Source organism: Amphiprion ocellaris, chromosome 2, assembly GCF_022539595.1.
Source record: "Amphiprion ocellaris isolate individual 3 ecotype Okinawa chromosome 2, ASM2253959v1, whole genome shotgun sequence".
NCBI lineage: Eukaryota > Metazoa > Chordata > Actinopteri > Pomacentridae > Amphiprion > Amphiprion ocellaris.
In genome coordinates, this window is record NC_072767.1 from 28,183,558 (window position 1) to 28,208,146 (window position 24,589).

Below are 24,589 nucleotides of genomic sequence, written 5' to 3' on the forward strand. Positions count from 1 at the left end.
TTGTCCATACATCCATCTGGTCTGTGTACACACAGCCTGCAGGTCCTGCAGGAATTTTTGTCTTGTGAGTGTTCGTTGCGGCCGAGTCACAAAATGCCTTCATTTTCCAGACTAAAAGGTGCATCACACATTATTAGTTCAAGAATCATCAAAGTGTTGAAAATCCGATGATTCTTTGTGTTTTTACTGTGTCTAGCTGCTAAATTGTGTAACTGTGGTGATTTCGTAAACATAAAATGCTTCTCAAACCATAAAGTGATTTTATCAGAGGGTTAAAAAGTCCTGTGGTTTCAGCATAACAAAACATGTTTGTGATTTCTCAGTAGAGCAGAGACATGTCAGGTTCCTGACATGTGCATGCTGCTTGAAGAAAACTCTGGTTTAATGAGGGAAGAGGACAAAAACTAGAACACTAACAGGATCCCAAATGTTAGCTGACCTGCCACTGGGTCACTGCTGCATTAAATGAACTTCTCACACCACCAGTGAAGACAGCAGCCAAAACAGATGATCTTTGATGTGTGGGGCCTGAGACAATGAAAATTAATCTCTTTTGGCCAGAGGTCAGAGGCTGTCCCTGCATCCAAATGGTAACACAAAAGATGACCTTGGACATATGCCCGGGTTTTTCAATCTCCACTGGCTAGAAAAAATTGTTGTTCCAAATTTCCCCACATAAAAGATTTTAAAGGTTGGGGAGGAAGTGATTCATCTTTGCTTGTTAGAACAAATATGCTGAATGAACGCATTCCACAATAATGAAGATAACTGTGCATGTCAGCCCTTAATGTTGAAACCCACAAAAACAAGTGAGTGTTCACCATTATATAAAAAATGGAACAGCAATGTTTTCTCTCTTCACTTTTCATGCAAGGAAATACAATAATAGTCACATGGCAGCTACTGTCCACATTTTTTAAATTTTCCATTTGTACACAATTGAGAACAATTTTGTGTACATTTTGTTAAAACAGACTTTTGATGTCAAGCTTCCGAGTGAGAATTTAACATGGCAGCAGTGACATTTGTGGACTGCAGTGTTGGAAGATGTGCTGTAAACTTGACTGCAGAGCTTCATAGTCATGTGCCGCCTACAAACATCCTTCAAGATGTTATTTTTACTCTCTGCTTCAACGAGCCCCACACAGCACAGTTAGATGATGTTAAGCTAACCTGCTTCCATTATCTGAGTGGTAGGTGGTTTCTGCCTGGAAAGGTGAAGTTAAACTGGCTAATATTAGCAATGACTCCCACTTGATGTTAGTTTCCATTCATGTAATTTCAGTATCTTCTGAGTGAAGTCTGAGCTCCTGCTTGTTTGTGAAATTGGCCTGATCATCGTTCAAATTGTAAATGAAAGATGGATGTAGCCTTCAGGTGACTTAAAGCTGCTTATTTTCTAACAGCCTGTAGGGGGCGACTCCTCTGGCTGCAAAAAGAAGTCTGATTGTATTGTAGTCGAAGAATATTAGCCTATGTCTCACTTGATTTGTTACCTAGATGCAATTTTTCCTAAACAGTTTTTAGTCTTAATCACTAGTTTCAAGTCTCTTTCAATACAGCATAGTGTTCAATTTGCAAATTATGGTCCTATTTAGAAGAAAATAGACGATAAAACAGGGAGTATTTTCAGATGGGACTACCTTAAGATTGACAGGTCCCTATCGTATAGCCATATGCAGTACTCGAAAGCTCTCAGTGAGATCCACCAACAGCAAAGCAGAACACAGGCTATTTAACTGCATGTGTTGCCATAGTTACTGAAGTAAACCAATAATGGCATTGTCGAAAAGGCAGTATCAGATATTATACTCACAGAGTTAATGTGGAGGGCCATTGGACTATCTGGCAGGGGATAAACGGCGGTCTGACAGCCAGTCAGAGGAGTTTCCAGTGTGTAGTGGGTGGCATTGACTGTTGCTTTGCATTTTGGGTCCTGCAGCGTGAGGTTGGCATGAGTGATCCCGTTTGCCTGCGGGAACATCAGAAAAATGGGAAAACGATCAAAAACTCTTTTACTTTACTGACTAATTCTCAGAATTGAAAAAGAAAAAAAATTAAGAAAAAAGTCAGAGTGGTTGTGTCAAACTTTAGTTCTCAGGAATAAACAAATCCCACAAGGTGGTCTCACTCCAGCTCCTAATTGCAGTCTATGCCAGTTTCCATTCTGTGATGTGGGCTGACTGAGTTGTCCCCATGTTCAGACGCCAAATGTTTGGAACAGTTTCACTCGCTTCAGTGTCGGCCCGTGTAGGGATTGTTTAATTCCTCTTTACATAGTCTTATTTCATTTTTGTAGATGTGAAACTTGTTCACCCTACATTATGTATAGGGGAGGTCATGGCAGCAGGTAAATCTGATATGTAAGGTGGATAACTAGATAAATATTTAATAAAATTAGATTTGTGTATTTCAGTGGCTTTACCATTTGCTGACTGTCGCTGTAAGGTCTACTTTTTAGTTTTGAGCATGCCATGTGCATACTGTTTTATGAAAGATAAATATTAAACCATCACCAGTTGTGAGTTTCTAGGTAAGATCTATGATCTGCATCATCATGCTGCTCACTCACTTGCAGACTCTCTTTGTCGATGCTGATCACCATCCTATTGTCCTCACACTGCACACTGAGGCCGACACTCAGAACGCCCTGCTGCTCCTCAGGTTCTCCATTATCCCAGGGCTGCTCGCCAAAGTCGGAGGGCAGCGACAGGTAGGGCAGGTCGTCGGCCAAAGGTGGAGGGAATGGAAAGGGAAGACCGGAGTGTCGCATAGCAGTTCCAGCTCCAGGATGAGGACCAGAATTGCGAAAGATGGAGAGCTCAGGAGGCATTTTGCTCTCCAGAGGATCCACCACATCTGGAAGTCACACACAGCGCCGTGAGGCTGATTTTATAAGGAGGGAAACTGCACAGAACTACGACTGTAAAAACTTTAAACTATTTCACACTAGTTTGAATAATAAGGTCTAAATAAGGCGTGTAAAATGTGAAATATTATTATCAAGGAAACTGGAGTGGCTGCTAAAGTGTACAACTTTCATACAGTATGTTAAATGAACACACAGGTGGAGAACTTAGCTGACTTTTCTTCTGGTTACCTGGCTCTCTAAGACGGATGTTGAAGTGGTTGGCCACAGGAGTACTGGTGTAGGATGTAACTGGACTGTAGTTATGCCCCTGTGCCCACTTGATCAAGGCTTGTGGCCCTGATGGTAGGTGCTGTTTGGGGGATTTTGACACTGTCATCTGTGAGGTCACACTCACAGTATCAGAAGCCTGTGTAAAAGAAAGCTCATTACTTTTCCATCAAAAATACCAAGAAATTATGATTTCAACAAGAGCACAAAGATCTTCCACACAAAAAGACATGATTTACTGTTCAGGTATTATCACAGATATTTAACTTCATGTACAGTCCTGCACTTATTCTGTGTCAACTGTGAATCATGTGAATGAGTGCGACGTAATGGGCGTGTCCCAGCTCGATCAATGCTGAGAAAGCAACATGTTAGTTTGCTCTTAAAATTCAAGTCCTGCCCTGCTTGCTCTCTCGGTGAGGGAGGACTCGCTCTTTCTCACAGCCATTTCCCACACATTCAGATCTCTTAAGCAACACTGACAGAAGTGAGAGCTCAGTTTTATGAGGCTGTCATGTCACATGCATAGTTGTTGATCTCCCAAACACTGGTTGCACAAGCACAGCATCCTGTGTACCACAGTAGTCAAGTAAAAGTCAAAATATCATCTTTTTGGGAGCTGCAAAATGACCTTGCATTTCAACTGAGCCTTTACAAGGTTTAACATAAAGAAGAATGAAGAATGGCATTACCAGCTATTTTCGCAGGTTGTGATTTTCATTTTTTGACTAAGGTAGCCATTAAAGCACACATTCACCATTTATTTTAATATCCTGCAAACTTGTACATGTTCAAAAATGTCTGTACTAAAACTGGTTTAAGTTTATTATATTTATTTAGACCAGAGAATGGCCTAGAGACAATTAGCTCAGGGTTAGCAGGAATCAGGAGCCACCAATATGTTAGCCACCACAGCTGGAGCCATCACACAGTTTCAAAATCACTTATTCGGAAACCAATGGGTGATGTCCGAAAGGGTTCATCCATCTTTATATACAGTCAGTGCTGTAGTGGACCACAGGAAGAACCAACATTGGTCACTGATTTTCTGCTTTTCCCTCTTTTATATCTTTCTCAAGACTGCATTGTAAGTGCCTAGTAAGTGTTGTTGTAGACTGTTTAGAGAAAACTGCTATGGTTTAACATAGATGGACACCAGTGTGAATATTCTGCAGAGAGAAGATAGTTTAATAAAAGAGGAAAGGAAGACGCCTATGTTAAACTGGAAAAACCATCTCAAAACAGATGAAGGTCTATAGCACCACTTATCCATTACTTATAATGCAGTCTCGAGATCCATCACCAGGCAGTTTCACAACCATTCACTAATCCTGCTTCATTAATGCACCATAAGCCATATTATTTGGGGTTGACAATATATATATGGGGGTTCCCTATCAGTCAGTTAGAACTGAGAAAGTCTTTTGAGAGGTGAAATGTCTTCAAGAACCAAAAAAAGGGAAGTTCAGATGCCTTCTGTTTGATTAAAATTTTTTTGTCTTTCTGTCTGTTGTACTGTATGTAATATAATAAATTAACAAAACATGCCAGTCTATTTGTTGGGCACATTATGTATGACTGTCCAGTTGTGCTGTTCTATAAGTTACGCTGGTTTTGACGAGGCTTTACAGCAGCAACCAGGCAGCTGTACAAACACACCGCGCCTGGCAAAAGTGCAGCGTCATAACTGCTGCAGCTCTGTAGGAGTATCAGCATTTCACCCCGGAGGAAACATGGAACGCACCGCACACCTCCACTCAAATTAGTGCAGGGCTTAGAGAGCTGAGAGGTACATTCAAGAAAGCAGCAAACTGATGTGTAGAGAGCCCATCATATAGTAAATACCAGACGTGAATCATTTTTGAAATGTTCAATAATGGTGTGTGTGTTGCTCACGAGAAAGACGAGGTATAAAATTCCAACCCTGGAGCAAATATGGTGGTTTGACAACCTCCACTTCTGCATCGACATGAGCGACGGTTAAAAAATGCTTCCAAAGTGTGCTCAGGTGTCTCATTCCTACGGTTCCTAGGAGACTTGAATAGTGGTAATGAAGATTTCATTTCAAAACTATATACACATGCTTAGTGTTGATATGTACAAAACCATATGTCTAAGTAGGGGGTGCTCTGATATATTGTAGTAATTAGCCAGTGTTTGTCTTTTGTGTGTGGCGAGGAGGTCCTTAAAGTGCCCAAAGCATGCGCTGCTCATAATTCACATTAAGACTGATGAGAAGCAGCTCGTGCTCTGCTGTAGCCTTGGCTTTGAAAATATGTGGTGTCCCAACGCTCAGGCCCTCTGGCTCTCTGAAAGGGATGACAATGAAATTTCACAGGTCCTCCTAACCCGATATCCCCACCTTGTCCTGCAGCGTGGACCCAGCGCCAATTCAACACTTAGCTTGGTGTGACAAATTCTTTGGCTGGTGGTGAAAAGTGTTGACATTTCTGTCTGAAACATGACTTCTGAGGCTGTGTGATATGTGGTACGAAGACATAAAATCTCCTGTGACGTCTGTGAAGCATAAAACAAATCTATCATTTGATGAAAAGCTTTTTTTCTGTATTTATTCTGAATAACATACCACAACATCCAGCTTTCCGATCACATTGTGGACTTTGATGACCCAGTTGACGGACTTGGCACATTTGAGGATCAAGACGACGTCACGAAACACCGCGGCATCGTCCTTCAGAGGCCTCAGCTCTACTTTGACATCCACCTGGAGAGCACTGCAGGAAAACAGAGAAAAAAAGAATTTTCGATAGCTGGGGTCAACGAAATGTTATCATGCCTTCTGTGTCTGGCCAACTAATTAAAAAGCTGGACCCATTCCCAGAATAAAAAAAAGGGCAGACATATGCACTACAGACCAGATAGCACAAGAGTGAGAGACAGCACAGCTACCAATACATTCCCACATCTGAGGTCTTATGGGTGTACAGAATTATCACTCCACTGGGGAGTGAGGACATTATCTGGCAACCTGGACGTGGAGACCCAGTTTTGAAATATCTTCCTCAAAAGAACATGACTGAGTGAAAAGTAACCCCCCTCTGCCTTCATGTTAGTTCCCATCCAAAACAAACTCCACAGAGATTAGTGAGAGCATCCTGACCTCAAAAATAAACTCTGACAACATGTGCTCTTGGCTTCGGCTGCTTTGGCTGCTCACCTGCTGGAGTTGGGGGCTTGGAGCTCAATGATGTGGACTTCTCGGTCTTTGTTAGGCACAGACAGGACGCAACCCTTTGAGGTCTGTGGTTCCTCGTAGCTGCCCAGGTAGTTCAAAGACAGGAACTTGGTATCGATCTTGCAGGTGTCAGAAAACACTGGGTCTGAAAGGAGAGAGATGTTTGTGTTAGTGGTTGGGGGGTCTGTGTGGCTATTTTGATCCCCCAAAGTAGAAATACAGCTTGCTGTTTCGTCTCCACCACTGAGAGGTCAGAGCCTGAGGTCCGCTACAGAATGGCACCCGCTGCTTCTGGGGGGAATTCAAGGTCCTGCTCAGGGAGACTTGAGTTGGGTGAATGTTTGCTTTGTCTCAGCTGTTCCAGGAACAGTTTCCTTACAACCCTGCAGCTGGTATTCCCATTGTCTCTCTTCTAAATGCAGCACGAACAAGGCCAAAGCCTGTGTGCCCAATGAGGTTGGGCGTGCTCTAGTTGGCATAACCTGTTTTCTTATCAACAGGGAAATCTCTCTTTTTATTTTATGTGGGAAAACTAAGCAAGGAATTTTACCAGGATTCCTACGTAATAACAGGATAATAATTTCATATCGAATCAAGCTTCTTCTTGTGTTTCCTACTTCACTTTCGCAACTTCTAAACCAATTATTTACATGCAAAGTTATGTTCTTTCTCAGCACTCAGAGAAAAACACAAGACAGATGTTTCCTTATTAGGAAAACAGAACTTTGGACAGAGTGTAAACTCAAGGTTGGCACCGGATCTCTTGTGGCACTTTAAAGAGCCGAGGAGAGATCCTGAAGATGGACCCCTTCGGAAGCAAAGTGACAATCTGTGCATCTTCAAGAAACACTCGTGAAGATGTGAAGGAATGGAAATCTACTGCTCTTTACTTCAAGTAAACATCATGGCACTCTGGGGTTTGGCCAAACCACAGCCCTTAATGACAGAAGCCAAAGCGCTTCAATCTGAGCAACCACTCTTCTCTCCACAGCAACCAGCAACATAGAGACAGAACTTACTCATCATCAGCAGCAGTGGAGCCATTATTTCTCTGCAGACACAAGTTTTGCTTTTTTATTTCCACGTAGTGAAAGATTCTCATTAAAAACAAGATATCCTGTCTGAGAGCTGATGAATTGTGAAGTTGTACGTGCAGTCTATTCACTGTGTGAACCGGCCAACAGAAAATAAAGAATTGAAAGTCTGCATCCAGAACACGTGTGAAGATCGATCATAGCCTCCCCTGAGAATCTCCCAGTGCTTCTTCAAGTCAGACACACTCCTGCCTCAACTTACTTATTGGAAAAATTGTGTCATCTATCTTTTGCTTTTTTTTCCTCCTATCTTCTTCTTAGCTTAATGCAATGCCTATGGATCCCACAAAAAGACATCACATTACATTTTGTTGTTGTTTTACTTCATTAATGCTCAGCAGAGATGTATGTTTCTGATTACTTGAATCCATTGGTAAAATTCTACGTTTAGCTGCACTGAGAACAGATTGGAGCTACGACTCTACATCTATTAGCTGTGCAAGTGATTTCCAACTACTTTGATTGAATTGATTAATCAGTTTGTGAGTTTTAAAGTTCAGTTTGGTGGCTCAATTTGTTGCTATCTCCCTGTGACGGTACCCTCCTGTCACTGGCTACGTCCTATATTTCACATAACTTTAGGCCTTAATACAATTAAAGTGGGTGAGTTTTATAAAAAAAAAAAATTTACTCTCCACACAGTTGTCATGAATGATGAAACAAACTAAGGAGACCAAAACTGTATGTATGTAGGATGGGTCCAACTTTTTTCAGCTGTTGCAAAATAAATATTCAAAGAAATGAGTCCACAGTGAATAAACTGCTCAGAAACTGCCTGGGGTTCAAAAGGTTAATATAAATCATACATTTTAGTAAGATTTTTTAAAATTAATTACTTAATTACATCATACAGATGATGTCATTATGTTAATTTCTGTCTTGTTTCTATACTTTTATAATCTATTTATTGGAACGTCATCTTTGACAGCATGCAGATGTGTGCAGAGATTCTGGAATGTTGTATCTAACCATGACATCTACTTTATATAAACCTACGGTGCAAGTATGAAGTGTCGTCATATTCACAAAAATGGTGAATAGTCTGCACTATGCAGCAGGTGTGCCACAGCACAAATGATCTTGATTAGTCTAATTATTTTGTCAGTTAACTGAAGAATTAGTTTTAACAGCCTGTCTTCCTGTCCTATTTGTGGTCTACAAATATAACACTTCAATCTCTGACTATGACTCAAAGATATATACTGTCATATAAGATTAAAAAAGCAAAAAAATTCTCACATTTCAGAGTCTGGAACTTGATATTTTTTCTTCAAACTTCCAAGATTATTCATGTAACTAGTTGTTAATAAATATTAAAGCATGTAATCCATTGATTGTTTCAGTTCAAATAAAAAGAATATGTGGACCACTAAGATGCAGGTTCTGAATAGGGTAATTTTGTCAAAATACTACCATGACTACTCAGGAGTGCCACAATTCTTAGCAGCTAAAACTCAGAAATACCACAGGCAGCCTGCTAAATAGTGTGAAGGGGTGAAAGTCTATTGAGGGAAGGAAATTCTTTTCCAAGAGTGGTGCATGTAAACCTCTAGCCTGAGCTAAAACACAAACGCTAAGTAAAGTTATGGGAGCCAAAGGGGAATCGGGGGGGGGGGCATGCCTTGGGGCCTAGAGCTATGTTTGGGAATTTTGTGAATCTGGTGCACACCTTCTCCAACTTTGATGTAGATTGCTTGAGTCATCCTGAGTTCAGAGAAAGAGGTGACTGCCCTGTACTTCTTCTGGGCCCAGTTGAGGAGGTGCTCGTTGCCGTGGGGAAGGGTCTCCTGGATCTGGGTGAAGAGGGAGAAGTTTCCCGGCTCGGAGACCTCGGAGCCCTCGGATACCTTGAGGAGGAGGAGAAAAGGCAGGAACGTTAGAAAACAAAAGCAACTGCTGGGATGAGCTGTTATCGGGTCTGTGCAATATGCTTCCTTCCATTTGTTCAGTTTTACCCATATCCAACATCCATCCCTGTGAAGTTATTTACAAAAGCAAAATATTTTAAGACAGTGACAATGATGTCTTCCATAACCAAAATCCACCAGCAGGTTTCAAAGGCATGTTATATTTCAACATTTTACAAAATTAAACCATTTAACAGAACCAAAAATGGTAAAAACAAAAAAAGTCTGTGGATTTTCACTTTTCTGGTGGTTCATGAGCTACTCATCTGCAATGTGCTATTCTGTCCGAAACATTAACCAAATTTAAGCGTAAAATCATAATATTTTACCAGAATCAAGTATCAATATTTCTTTTAAAAGTTCATGAAAAACATGGCACAGATAATGTGAAAAAATATTCTGTGTTCCTCGCCACAACTGTGAAGCCTAGACTGACCCAGCTGTGACCAACAGCGACATGACAAAAATTCAGGGACTTTTTGGATGAACTGGACTGAACTGAAGGCTGTGCTTACTAAAAGCAGAAAGACAAATATGGAAAAAAAAATGCAAGTAGTAAAATATCTAGAGCCCTCTGTTTTGTCCAGTATTGGTAACACCTGTAGTGTCTCCTGTGTGGATTCCACATGTTTTTCATTTTTTGTTTGTTTTAATTTTTTAGGATTTCTGGCATTAAAACTACCATATCCCACTAATGGCATTTAGTTCTGTTTACTCTAGTCATGGTTGTGCTGTTTACTAAAATGACAAATACCTCTTGTAAGCAGAGTCACATTTTTTCCAGTGTTACTAACACCTTTGAGCATTTGAAAAACATTTTTTTCTTTTTTATGGTCTTTGGCACTATAGTGATGTCACTCTGCACAAAAAAACAGTTCTCTTTAGCTCTAACCATGGTTGTATTGCTTCCACAGAGGTGCAGGACTAAATGCTGCAGTGAAAAATTTGGAAAAATGTGACAGGAGTAAATGCCCAGAAAGTGCCCATAACGAAGAGGATTAAAAGAAAAAAATAATTATGCATTTCATTTAAAGTTTATAACATTCAAAAGTTCAGCAGACAGGGACAGCTCATAAAACTCAACTTCACTCATCCTTATTTGAAGTAAAACAAAAACAACTGTAAAATAAAGAACCTGCTGGCAGACTTCACAAAAAAGAGCTAAGCCTTTCCAAAATTAAACCAGCTCTCTAAACACTGGTGAAACCCATCCCTCATACTCCATCCCAGCCGTCATTTGAAACTTCTACAAATATGCTGTGCGTATTTTTACACATGTTCCCGTACACAATAAGGTTTCCAGTGTTTACACTGAGTGCTGTGTAAGAGTGCGTCATCACAAACGTGTAGGTGTGCCCACAATGGGCTACAAAGAAAACACAAATACTTGACAGAGACAGATTCATAACCAGACAAACATAAATGCCAAAAGGTGAGTGCACATACATACAGCTAAGCCAAAAATGATTCATTACCATGCCAAATTTAGATTTATGCCGAACTTTTGTTGACCAACAGATTTCTTCAGACTGGATATTATATAAATAAGTAAAAAAATACATTGTGATAGAGGTGTAAATTATGTATTGCAACTATTTATGTTGTTCATGAATATAAAAATATTGATAACCCCTGAGACGGTCACAAATTTTTGAGAAGGTGCAAGTTTCTATCCTACTTTAAATGGTTCTGTTAATTTCTATCATGTTGTAGAGCACTCTAATACACTACACTTTGGAAACAGGTGATGCAATAGTTCGGTATTCAATTAAGTGTCATTTGTAAGTCATGGCTGAAGTCAAAGAACTCAGTGAGGACCTCTGGTTGTAGCTTGTGGCTGCGCACAAGACAGTCAAAGGTGTTTTCAAGTGCCAGAGGCCACAGTGGAAAGAAGAACCAACAGGTACAAAGAGTTCCACCATGTGAAAAATATTACAGGGCGCGGTAGGAAGCTGAACGTGACCCTTGCACTGGAAAAAAATATGGTAGAGGCCAAGAAACATCCAAGAACCACCACCAAGACCATCCTCCGGATGAATGTAGGGGTAGGAATGAAAACTTTGGGATTGTTTTTCAGTGCAATGGGCCTGGTGACCTTGTCAAAGTAAACTGCATCAAGAGAAAAGAGGACAACATTAAGATTCTGGAGGAAAACATCAGACAGCCTGCAAAAAAAAAACAAACTTGGCCTTTGGAAGTACTGGACCTTCCAACAAGATAGTACATTAAAACATACAGGCGAAGTGATCAAAAATAGTTACCAGAAAACAATATGAACATTTTGGAGTCTAGACCTGAATCCCATCAAAAATCTGTGGAAGGAACTAAAAGACCAGAATGATGGCAAGAAGCCTCCTGACCTCAAAGACCTGGAGATCATCACAAAAGAGGAGTGGTTGCAAATCTCAGCGTAAACATACGGGAAGCTTGGTAGCAATTACAAGAACTGTTCGACTGATGTGGTGGCAGATAAAGGCTTTGCCAATGATTACTGAGAAGGGGCATCAATAATTTTGAACATGGCATAGAAATAGTTAAGATTCATCATCAACATCTCTAACTCAATGTCTTATTGCCTTTTGTGACTATATCAATTCCAAGCAGAGAAAACCTATTGGTCAAATAAAAATTCACTATAAATCTAAATCTGACATGAGGATGAATTATTTGGGGCTTAAATGTATGACAGGTGAAACATAATGATGACGAGGAACCCTAAAAAACACAAAAAATTAGGACTGCCAGGAAGACTGGTGTGGCCACATTTAGAAGGCACCTCCTTTGGCACTTAATGAAGCTCAGCCCTGAGCTTCACTTCAGAGAGATAAACACTCACATGTGCTGAAAACCAATGAACAACTGAATGCGTCCAAGCACACGGTCTAGACAGTGTACCTCATTTTATTTCCATGTTTGTTTTTCTTTCTTCTGAGGTGTTCTATCTGTATGCATGAGCTGAGAAAGTGCTGGCAGGCACCAATTAAAATGTTAAATCCAAGAGGAAAACCACTTGTCTGTGATGGTGTTATGAAGTTGTCCCGAAATTGCAATCATGCTTTAATGATAACACAATTATATCCCTTCGGGGTGTTTAAGTTTTCAGACATAACTTTTCAAATCCCCTCATGCGCAACATCTGTCTGACCTCTGGACGCTCCTCTCGGTGTTCCTGGCATTGTCACCAGAGGCCGTAAATACTGAGGCCGAGGAGACAGACTCTGTCGAAGAATTCAGGTTGACTTTATTTTTAGTGTGTTTACTACGGCGAGAGGCAAAAGAAAGACGGTGAAGAGGAGAGAGGTGGCGCACCGAGCCGCCGAGGAGGAGCTGGGGTTTCTTCGTCAACGTTGCCAAGTTCAGCAGAGTTTATCAGTTTAATTGCGGGAATACGACCATAATTAGTCGCAAAGAATTAGAGGGGAAAGCCTGAAAGCCAAATTAGCTGCAGGCCTTGCTGAGCCCTGAAAACCTCAGGAATTTGAAACAGGGAAGTGAGAGACCCACTCTGGGCTTTAACAAACTCTCTCTGCTCTTTCTCTCTGCACAACTGACAGACCAAGAAGTGCTGGAAACCAAAAAGCAATTTCTGTCACTGGCTTAAATAGAATATATAAACACAAATACACTACGCCGCATACTGTTTACATAAGCTGTCCTTCAACACTCTAGTGTTACTTTTGCTGCTAATGTACTGACAATCAGCAAAAATGCCTTATTAACCCTCAGAATCCCAAAGAACACCAGCAATTCTGAGAACCACTGTATCTTTTAAAAAAAAAGTCAAAATTACACTCTTCGTCAATCACACACTGCAAAAACAGACAAGATTTATGATAGCCCTTGAACTCTGCTGACATGTGGTCCCATCAAAGTCATCTCATTAAAAAAAATCTACAAAACAAATTATTTAAACCAAATTCTGTATAAAAACACAAACTTTTGCACTGCTTGGGACAACTGCGAAGCCATGAGTGATTCAGCTGTGACCAATAAGCACATGGTAAAAATTGAGTCACTATTAGGCTGAACTGCAGGCTGTGTTTAGGAGACAAGTACAAGAACAAACTGTGTGATGGAAAGGAAAACAAAACATATTTAGGCTACCAAACAAATACACCATAGGGCAAAAGCAGTAAACATAGTTGTCAGCAAGTTTTTGAAGAAACATTCAGCAAGGTGAAATGTCTATCTACAGTATGTTTTATAGAGTGGTGTAAAAACAACTACTATGGGGTCTCTCATCTGAGATGTGCCGTTCTGGCACGAAATTTCACCAAATCTGAGTTTAAGATCATAAAATTTTGTCAAAATCACTCACTCTACATGTGTCATTGAAAAATTCACCAAAGAGAAACCGGATCCCGTTAAAACCAAAAAATTTGGTGTTTTTTTACTCAAGCATGAAGAAACCTTGATGACACAGCTGTCATGTGACAAAAATTCTGTCACCTGAACTGCAGGCAGTGTGTGCACAGAGCAGAGGAGGTAAGTGTGGAAACAAACTAAAAATGTAAACAGTAAAACATCTGTAATATGTATGTATAAGTTACTATTTTTCCAGTATTGCAAATTCCGGTGGGCACAGATATTCAAATTGTCCTTTTTGTTTTGTTTTGCTTATGCCATTACAGCTATGTTACACTACACCGAAAAGACATTTTTCAGTTCTCCCTCCTTCTATCCATAGTTGTGCTGTTTCCATAGAGGTGTTGACTGTATATCGCAGTGAAAAATGACCCCACAGTGAGTAAAAATGTGACGGCAGTAAAAAATATTCCAAAACTCTTTGGGATTCAGAGGATTAAATTAGAACTATTGCCATATCAGAGCATAAGTGCTGTATTTTCTTTGTTCTCATATTAGAAAAGTCGAGAAAAGAATTGTTGTATTGGATTCATGTTGACCAACCACTGTTTCCAGGGAAGGTCTCGTGCCTGTCCAATGTTCTTCTGAGCAGCACGTTGCCAAGCAAAGCAGAACTTGACTACATGAAAACAGAGCTCATCTCTTATTAAGCTATCTATTGCTATTACTGCCAAAAACTGTCTTGAGTGTGGATTTTCTGAGCTGTGAAGAGCTTGTAATGTGCTCTGAAGTTGAAAAACATGAAAGCTGGATATTACCTTGACTTGAGAGGAATTTCTTAGACTTGGCAGTTGAGTGCAAGCAAAGAATGCAGAGGAGAACTTAGCTACATACCATGGGGACTGAAACTCATGCTTTCATGTTCGTAATGACACTCGCAGGCAGCTAGTTGTTGCTATAACAACTCAAACAGCGATTGTTGACTCCATTAGATTTAGCATTATATATGTTTATTCCAGTGGTTTCTTTACAAACTGTAGGACAGTCATATATTTGTGTGTGACAGAAGCACATCTGTCACTTTTGAGTATTCTGCAAAACATCTAACGGTATATTTCCTGCCCTTTCTTCTTATGAGCATCAGCATATTATGGCCGTATGTGCAGTAAAAAGGAGACGGCATGCCAAATGTTTGAGATCAATTATCACAGAGCTGCACTCCACTGCATTCTCACTGAGCAACACCCTCAGCCTGGGAACTCGCAAAAAGCTGTTTGTAAATTAAGATGTGTTGCAAACTGGGGAGGGTGATGGAAACTGCAGAAAGGGCTGATAAGTAAGATGAGCATGCAATAACTCTCTGGTGATATTAATGTGATAAATGCTTTTGTGGCTGATTTGATCCTCTCTCTCCTGATGAGATAAGGGGAGCTAATCGCGCTGCTGATGCAGATGTGCTCCTGCGAGCTGGCAGGCTCTGTCGCGTAGAAAACAATCCCATATGTCTCAGCGCCACTCTGGAGCGTTCCTCTGCTGTTCCTGTCTCCGGATGAAAACCAACAGTGGCTGCCCGTGGTTTCCATTAATCATTACAGTGGGGAGAGCGCTCCCATAAGACCAGCCTTCAGCTAATGAAAAGAAACGCAGGAGTGAAAAGGCAAAGCTTGGCAAACAAACAATGGGCAACGCACGAGCCAACAGCAAAACTTAACGGTGTTGTTCCATCAAGCGCTGTAAAACATTTGCTCCAGATCGAGTCTTTCAAGCAGAGATGCAACGCAGCTCTCCACCCCAAACCCCTGAGAAGAAACATATACATTCGGCCACAAAGTAAACACTCTGCACATGAGTCTCACTTCAAACCCTGGTGTCCCTTGGTAAAATGAAAATCTGGCCTCCGTTCAATGTTCATATTTCATGGTCATTTTAGACCCATGATGATTCCTGCCTGCTGCTGATGGACAAGAAGAACTGCGGAGAGCATGTTTTACAACAAAAGTCTGGATTCTGGCATTTTAAAAGCAGGCAGGGCCCATCGGCCAACAGCAACAGTGTGTTCAACGTCTCTGAAGCTTTTCCAGGCAGCCCATCTGTGTCCGTGGAACCACGAGCGCTGGGACCAGGAAACAATGACTGGCAGGCCCGATTCAGAGTCCTATTAGCCCCAGGAAACAGCCTCTCCAGTGGAAAAGCAGAGCGAGGGAGGTCTGGCACTGGGGTTCTGTTCTGAAGTGTTAAGCCCAAAACCAGCTCCTCCTGACTCTACACATTAACATCTCCACTTTAAAGCACAAACCAGACAGTGGCACTCCTCTTGTCACATCAATGGCCATGGCAAATATGTATTTTTGCATTTTGAGTAAGTTTTTATTTCAGCTGACTGTTTGCAATACTCTAAAAAATATGAGTGAATGCATGAGTTCAGCAGCCAACATGTTTACATGGTTATTTACTTATGATACCAGCACTACCTGCTCCACACTGCAATACAGGAACATTTTTTCCTCTTCTGCACTGATCATCAACTGATAAGCATACTGACTTGCTGCCTGGAACAGAGCCTAGATTTTAGCTTCATTCTTGTGGCACAAAATCTAAGACACATAACCATCGGTAGGGATGCAACCAACGATTATCTTCACTGTTAATTATTTTCTCGATTAACTAATTAGTTGCTTAGTCTATAAAATGTCAGAAAATGGGCTCCTCAAAGCCAAAGATGACATCTTCAAATGTCTTGTTTTATCTACAGAAAAAGATATTCACTTTATTGTAATAGAGGAGAAAAGAAACCAAAAAAATTTATATTCAAGAGGCTAGAGTCAAAGAACGTAGCCCTTTTTTTCCCTCTAAAAACTACTCAACTCAATTATTCAATTATCAAGATGAGTAAATATAAAACTCTAAACCTTGATCTTTTAAAAAAATCACACAATTTATCAGGGAGAGACACTGTAATAGTGGAAAGAATCGTCAAGTTTTTGACTTTCTGATTGTCTGTTTACAGAGCAGAAAGACAAGAATGGAGACAAATAAAAAAACTGTAAGCAGTAAAATATCTATAGCATGTAGAGTCTCAATTTGTTCATTATCATAACAGATGTGGGCACTTGGAAAATTTTGTAGACACTGATTTTAGGATTTTTTAATTTCTGTGAAATAAATAATCAAAGATCTTTATTTTTTTTTCTCTTTTTAAGGATTGATGATAGTATAAGTGTGTCATACTGCAATGAAGATATGTTTGAGTTCTCGTTAACTCTAGCTATGTTTTTCTTGTTTCCATAGAGGTGCAGGACTTTATATCATGCTGAAAAATGAGCATCAACCGCCCAGAAACTGCTTGAGGTTCAGAGGATTAAAATAAAAATATATTAGTCTGGATGTAGCCTAAGCAATGCAGGAGTGAACAGTCAGTTGCAGTTTACTGGTAAAGACAAGACTTAATCTTAATTAACAGTGAAGAGAAGCCTAGTGATCGCTCTTCCAGCAGGATGCTGTGTGTTATTTCAGTTTAAGGAGGTGTCACAGTGGAGAGAACTGGAGGAGAGCAGCAGCATCTGGGACTCCTCTGGGTGACAGTGATGTGCAGCAGTCAGGCTGCTGGAGGAGATACCAGCAGCTAGCAGTGCCAGAGGGCTCAGCGCTGTCACTCAAACACAAAATACTTAACACCTAATTCAGCTGGGGCCCCTGCATTCAGCCTGAACCATTAGCTCAGCTTTGTCTGACTGCAAGGGCCTCCACCTCCACTGTTAACATTCCCTTTATCTCTGCACGTCCAGCTTGAAAACCTGCTATTAAAGACCAAAAAAGAGATTTCAGTTCTGACATATGTATATTTTCCTGGAGTCTGATGAACAGCTGAGCATGTGTAGCTACTGTAAATTAATTCCACTAATACAGAGACGTGTCTTATCAATGAAAACTTTCTCTTATTCATTTGAGATGAAGCAGAAGTGAAAACGTCTGCGCTGATGTTCAGTATCATCGGACGTGTAGTAACTGCTCGGCCTGGATTGGAGGGTTTAATGATGATCCTCAGCTGTTTTGTGTCTGCCACCACTGACAAGGGGAGACGTTTACTGTGATGCTGACCTGCTGCTCTCTGCAGAAACACCCATCTCGCCGGCCACACATTATCGCAGCTTAAGAAAACACAGGCGGGCCAGATGCACATCCATCTGTAGGAAATGCATCAGTTTCTTCTGACATGAGAAAATGACTACAGGAAATAAGTCAAAGGGTATTTCTCTATAACTCTACTCATGCACAGGAAAATTAGGAGCAATTTGTGGTAAATTCCACTTTGCCTCACATATTGGTTTGTAAACTTTGCTGCCTCAAAAATTACTTTAAAGACAGCTTCTTTCATTTAAGACTTTTTAAGATTTTTATGACTTCATCTAAAAAATTGTTTTAATTTCAATGCAAGATGAGTAGAAAACAACACCCTGTCGTTTAACTATGCAAACATTTTATTGCACTCTTGATGCAGAGGTGATCAGCACTAATATGACTGCGTGATGAAAGGTGCTGTCAGACAAGCCTGAAAAAGTTACACAAGGTCTAGTACAGACATATTAATACCCTGTTCTAAATGTCAAATAGGCTGGGACACAAAATATGTAAGTGGAAGACACAATTCTTTATATAATACGAGTGGGTGTGTATAGATGAGCCTATGCATAGCACAAGGATTTTGCAATCCGTCCATATTCTCCTCCGTGTCACACTGGCTTTCACGGCAGGATGTTTTGTGTTGGAGAAGTAAGCAAGAAAACACTCGGCCACATATGGAAATGATTTGTGTACCTGATGCTGCATTCTTGCACAATGCCGTGGTGTTAACATAAAATTGAAAATGATTACTTCTGGGCAGCCACAAATACAGAAAAGCCTTCAGAGCACGTAAAGACAACTTTTCAAAGCAATATAGCCATGGCTTGAGGTTTCTGGGGCGCTTTTTGCTGTGATTTTCTCATGTGATACACAGGCTTTGAACAAGAGCACCGAAGGAGTCCATTTTTACATTTTTTATTAAGTTTCCCAGAGAGGCCCCCTGGTACCTTTACTAAATATGGCCGGCTCCCCAGGGGACCTGGCTCCGGCTACACCAAGATACCCCTCACTAAATCTTCTTTTCTTCCTCCCACATTTGTACCCTGCTCCTAACAAAAACCAGTGTTGAACTATTTTCATAAAGGCAACAACTTTGTAGACAGAGGAAAAGGTGCCTTGTTTCTGTTACACTTAGAGGCAAACACAGCATTTCTCTCTTCTATACACTTAGAAGTTGTCCTACCAAAGCCTTACTTAGTTTGGTCTGACCAGGAGCTTATGCTAGCAAACTATTTAGATGCTGTTCGTTTGGTGGCATGCCAGTTGCAACTATTAAAGAGCCCATGCTCTGTTTTGTTTTTTTTTTTCCCTTTGCTTAGTGTGTTATATAGAATTTCAGAGGTTGGCAAACCTAGAAAACCCAAAGTTCATGGTAGACAGAGCTGATCTCTTCCTCGCTGCTTCTCGCAGTCCGCCATTATTTATTCCAATAAAGCTGCTTCTGCTGGTGCTACAGCCGAGATTTGTCATTACACATGCAAGGTCACGTCACTTTTGTTGGGCCAGCAGATAAATCAGAGCGAAGAGGGATTTCTCAGATGGGGCCTTTAGCCTTGAGTATACTCCCTAAAAACAACTTCTTGTTATTATGCTACTCCTCTGCTTGGAGGATTCTGGTAGATACATGTGCAGTAGATGGTCTTCTACCTGTAGATTACAAGGGTTCATCAAAAAGTTTCAAGACTGTTCATGGAAACATGCCACAATCATATACGTGCAACATGTGTGAGCAGTCACTGTCATGAGTCAGGATATCAGGTGATTCTGCACAATCTTGAATCTTGAATTTCCCTCGGGATTAATAAAGTAAGCATCTATCTATCTATCTATCTATCTATCTATCTATCTATCTATCTATCTATCTATCTATCTATCTATCTATCTATCTATCTATCTATCCATCTATCCATCTATCTATCCATCTATCCATCCATCCATCCATCCATCCATCCATCCATCCATCCATCCATCCATCTATCTATCTACATCTGGACCTGAGTTAACCATATTTATGTGACCACTGACTGTGATTTGTTCATGCAGCTCAAACTGGAGCAAAGGACAAACATCATATTCAGCGTCAGTTGGCAGCCAGATCATCCAGCCTTCATGATCAGGATCATAACTGCTGATGAGCGGTAGGTCTGCAACTACCACCAAGAGAAGAAACAGCAGTTTTTACAGTGGAAGAGGCACAGCATCGAAACTGAACATGGTACGTCACCAATAAGCTTGTTGTTTTAGGAGACTTACCAGATTCAGACAGCGAGGAGAAGCAGCTGTACTGCTGCACAATGAGACTATTCCAACAGAGATAGCTTGCAAATTTAAGTCAGGCACAGTTTTTTTATTTTTACAGGTGCAGCCTTGTAACCTTTTGATCGCACTTCAGACTTCCCACGTGGCATAGTCACTGCACGGACAAAATATTTGGGCTGCACATGGATGTCCACGGAGGCGCCCAAGAAGACTCTCCTTGACTCAGGCAGATTATGAAATTAACGTCACAAGAACGCTCACAGATCCTCGCCTACTCATGGACAGGATATAGAACGCTGGCTTAAAAGAGACAGGAGCTAAAATGAAGCCTTGAAAAGCTGACGGGCTGCAGAAATGTACGGTACAAAAAATACTGCGCTCATGAATATTAAAGCATGTAAACATATTGTAGTAGACCCCAGAAATAAAGCTGTGAACCTATAAATGTCGAGAATTATTATTATTTTTTCAGTTATGTTTTTGGCCGTATTTGATAGGTAAGTAGAGAGGCAGACAGGAAAGCAGGGAGAAGAATGGAGGAAGGACCTGCAGTAAAGGACTGTGTGCTGGAATTGAACCCAGGCCACTGCGTTGGAGACTATAACCCCTTTTTATGGGTCACCCGCTCAACCTGTTGCGCTATCCGGGCGCCTCAAAAAATGTCCAGAATGTAACTTTTTTAAGATTCCTACTTTTTTACAAACATACCAGATCATATCCTTCCTGAGTAAAGCTCTGCTGCTTTAGTCTTTGGTACCACACCTTCCCTGCTGTTGGGGTTTTCGTGGTACATAGATACGCCCAGTGAGATTTGAATAGCAGCCAAGCTATCAACAGGGATGTTTAGAGAAGGGTGGGGATACGACCCTGTGGCAGTTAAGCTGACAGGGCACATTTCATCTTTTAAGATAAATACGTTTTACCTCATGAATGACAGTAAAAACAAAAACCAAACTCTCATAATTACATACTATATTAGCAGATATGAGAAGATTTTGATGCGATTTAAATGCGTACTAACTGTTTTTATAATTATGTTACAATCATGCAAGAGCGACTGTTTTGAGAAGAGTTATTTGCTGTACCAGCTGGAAGAGTAAGTATAGGTACACACAGATTAATACCTCACCACAATCACTGCACATGTATACCATCCACATCAACAATCTTACATGAGAAACCTCTTTTGGCGCGCACAAAACCCTCCTCTGAACGTCACTTCAAATATTTTACTCACAGAAGAAGTCTACTGAATATGTTTCAGCCTGTGAGGAAATGAATACACAGTTTTAGGAAGCAGGATTTTCAGGCTTTTGGTGATGCTGGACTCACATGAAAGATATGTTTGATGTGCAGCGCCAGGTTCTCCGCCGTGACATTCCAGATCAGCGGTTGAGGGGAGTTGAGCACAAAGACCAGCGGCTTCTGGTGGTGCAGCATGGACTGGATGGGCTTCAGATGGAGATCAACCTGGTGAGGAGGAAAAAAAAGCATTTTGAGCACCATACATGAAAAGCTAGTAAAACATAAGCAGCAGAGAGGAAGACAGAAAAAGAAAAACAGTATTCAGTACAAAATCAGCCACAGTACATAACATGATCCCATTTCACACTGCAAATGTCAGCGCTTTGATTTTCTCATGTTCATTTATGTATAACTAAAAACATCAGGCGGCACACAGCTCTGATCCTGGTGTAAATGCAGCCCTGTTATGTTGCAGATTGTTCGTCTTTATCAGGCTTTGTGGTTGTTTATGTACTCACTTTGCTGATAAACTCACAAAGACGGCATGCTGTGTTCTCCCTAAAAAGGCACTTGCTTAGCTCTGATATGTAGCCTCAGCGGGATCTGAACCTTCACACAGTGGAGTCTTTGTTAACAGAAGGAAAAAAATAGTAAGCGGCGGGTCTCTGTTACCATCTCTGCAGCGTGCAACTATGCCTTTGGTTCTCAGAGTACCATTAAAATAGATTTTCACAGTCTGCTAGTGAGACGGGGAAAACAAACTCGCATGTTTTGGGCCTGTTTTGGAGCGAATCGAGCGAGATGGTTTGGGGCCTGAGCGTTCACTGAACCCAAACTCATCTCAGACAAGGATCAGGCTGTAAATTATCTTCTTTTAAATAGTACTTCACACTTGATAAACACCAACATTAAAGAATTTCATGATCAAGATCGCAATAAGTAAGTTAAATTAACTCAAAGACATCATGCTACAACTGCTTGATACAAAAAGAAAACTGTCATGGTATTAATTTTCCACATCATATCTACAGGAGAAATCTGTCTGGCAGAACATCATTTACTCAGAGTTTGTTGACATGCAGGCGCCACATGTGCACAGCAAAATGACCAAAGAACAAGAGAGATACACTGGAAAGGAAGATTTGGCTACAGAAAGACATGAACTGCTACAGAAAATAATATGATACTGAAAACAGGCACAACAGCCACATGAGGCAACACGAATAATTTGTTTGACCATTTAAATCGGCAGCACAAAACTCTGTGTGACGCATGCAAAGGCAGATCTGAACACTAACGAAAGCAAAAAGTATTTTTTTCAGCTTGATTTCCTGTGCAGATCAGTCCCCTGCAAAATCGCTCTAATCCTCCTAGAATTATTAATCCTTTCCAATTATTATTCATCTGATGTTTCAGGTCATCAAACTAATTTTAATATAAGACAAAGATAACCCAAGAAAAGCACAAAATACCGTTTTTAGATGATGATTTTATTTACTGAAGGAAAAATGCTGTTCAGCCCATCTTGACCCTGTGTGAAAAAGTATCTTCCAAATGACCAAATTCCTTTTGAAATTGGGTTCAAATCTCACCAGCCACGTGCACATCTGATTACAACCAGGCTTTTTGAACCTAAACATCACTAAATAGAACCTGTCTGGTATTGTGAAGAGGCTGAAGAGTCTCAAAAAGCAGCACATAATGGCACATTTTATAAAGATTTAAGAACAGATGCGAAACAAAGTCATTGGCATTTATCAGTCTGGAGGGTTACAAAGTCATTGCTAAGGCTCTGGGATTCCAGCAAACTACAGTGAGGGAGAAAATATCACAAGTCCAGTGTTTTACAGTTTCATACAGTCCTAACCACCATTACCAAAGCTTACGTGACAGCTGTTTAATGTCCTCAAATGTTCTCTCCAGCTTTGGTGAGAACTGATAATCTCCAGGGTTTAGTGGTCTGTTGGACTCTCCGTCTCTTTATTCTCAGACAAATCAAATTAGCCCCATTCTGTGTGTCAGCAGTGAAAACCTGCAAATCACTAATTTAACCCACAAGCATTTGCATTATATGACCTCTACAGTAAAACAATCAGTCACATCGTGCCTTTAAAAATAGAGCCTTTTTACTTCCATTTAAACTAATAATAGAACAAATGATCTGTAATTATAATGCTGGAGATTGTAAAAATGAGTTGACAGGTTAATATTAGGAGCGTTTGAATGAGTTAGCACCGTGAAAAACATTTGCAGCAATAATTTGTTTGAATGTGGTTATGGTGTGCTTATTATCAAGGCAGAGATCTACATCGTAAATGGAAACCATTAGCATTGTTCTGGAACGCTGCATTTCTGCTCCACTCATGTGCTCTTCATTTCAGTCACTATAAATCATAACTACAAACAACACTGGTCTCCTTTGGACTGATCTGTATATGGACAAAATGAACTATAATCAGTCTGTTATGGATTCTGAATCAGACTACAAAAGGAAACGAGCAAACATCTGCTATCCCCTCAAATCAGCTTTACCACAAACAATCAGCAATAATGTGTCAAGTGTTAATGGGGAAAGCAATTGTTGACTTTTCTGGATAATGTCACCAGTAAAAGCCAAAAGTAATCAGGCGCAGTAGATTCCTGTAGTATTTAGCCAAAGTTAGTCTGAAAAACACGTAGTTTGTTTGTAAAAATGTAAGTAGTAACATATCTGTAGTGTGTGGAGCCACAATTTCTTTTATCAGCACCTGTGGGCAATTGTGTCCATAGCTGTGCTGTTGTAACCCTCAATTTAAACAAATTACACAGAGGTCCTGAAGGATAAAAATGTCCACTTTAGAAACAATGTCAGAAAACAATATATCTTAATATTATCTCTCACTTGAAATGACTTCCCTCTGACTTATCAGTTCTTCTTCTTCTTCTTCAACACAGTCAGTAAAAATGTAATGGGAGAAAAAAAAAGCCCTTAAAGTGCTTGGACTTTAGATGGTTAAAGCAAAGCTAAGCACTTAATTGGAAAGAGGCACAAACATAACTCCGCTGCATTAATTTGAACTAATAAAGATGAATGTCTCTATGAAGTGCCTTCTGTGTGATAAAACAGCATTCATACCGACCACTGGCTGATTTCTTGTTTACTGATTTGTGATTATGTCGACTTGGTCTCAGACTTCACATAGACTCTCCTCTTTAGTTGACAGCCCTGATCTGTAACACCTGTGCCAGTTGGTGTAAATGCCAGTATGTTGGCTGCTGTATTTTACCCGGAGGAAGGCGGCTAATGAGTGTGCTGCTTTCCTATACCGTTTTTGATGTTTGT

At 40.5% G+C, this 24,589-nt stretch overlaps 1 protein-coding gene across 1 annotated transcript in view; it reads right to left on the bottom strand.

Annotated features, from left to right (window-relative positions):
* The window catches only part of tgfbr3 (transforming growth factor, beta receptor III), an 89,770-nt gene that overhangs the window by 21,981 nt on the left and 43,200 nt on the right, over positions 1 to 24,589 (bottom strand). The window contains exons 4-10 of the mRNA XM_055017246.1: positions 21,355 to 21,492; positions 9,099 to 9,276; positions 6,318 to 6,480; positions 5,727 to 5,874; positions 3,101 to 3,278; positions 2,573 to 2,859; positions 1,817 to 1,972 (exon numbers count right to left, since the gene is read on the bottom strand). Of these exons, the coding sequence (XP_054873221.1) occupies positions 1,817 to 1,972; positions 2,573 to 2,859; positions 3,101 to 3,278; positions 5,727 to 5,874; positions 6,318 to 6,480; positions 9,099 to 9,276; positions 21,355 to 21,492 (1,248 nt within the window). The remainder of the gene's footprint in view (positions 1 to 1,816; positions 1,973 to 2,572; positions 2,860 to 3,100; positions 3,279 to 5,726; positions 5,875 to 6,317; positions 6,481 to 9,098; positions 9,277 to 21,354; positions 21,493 to 24,589) is intronic.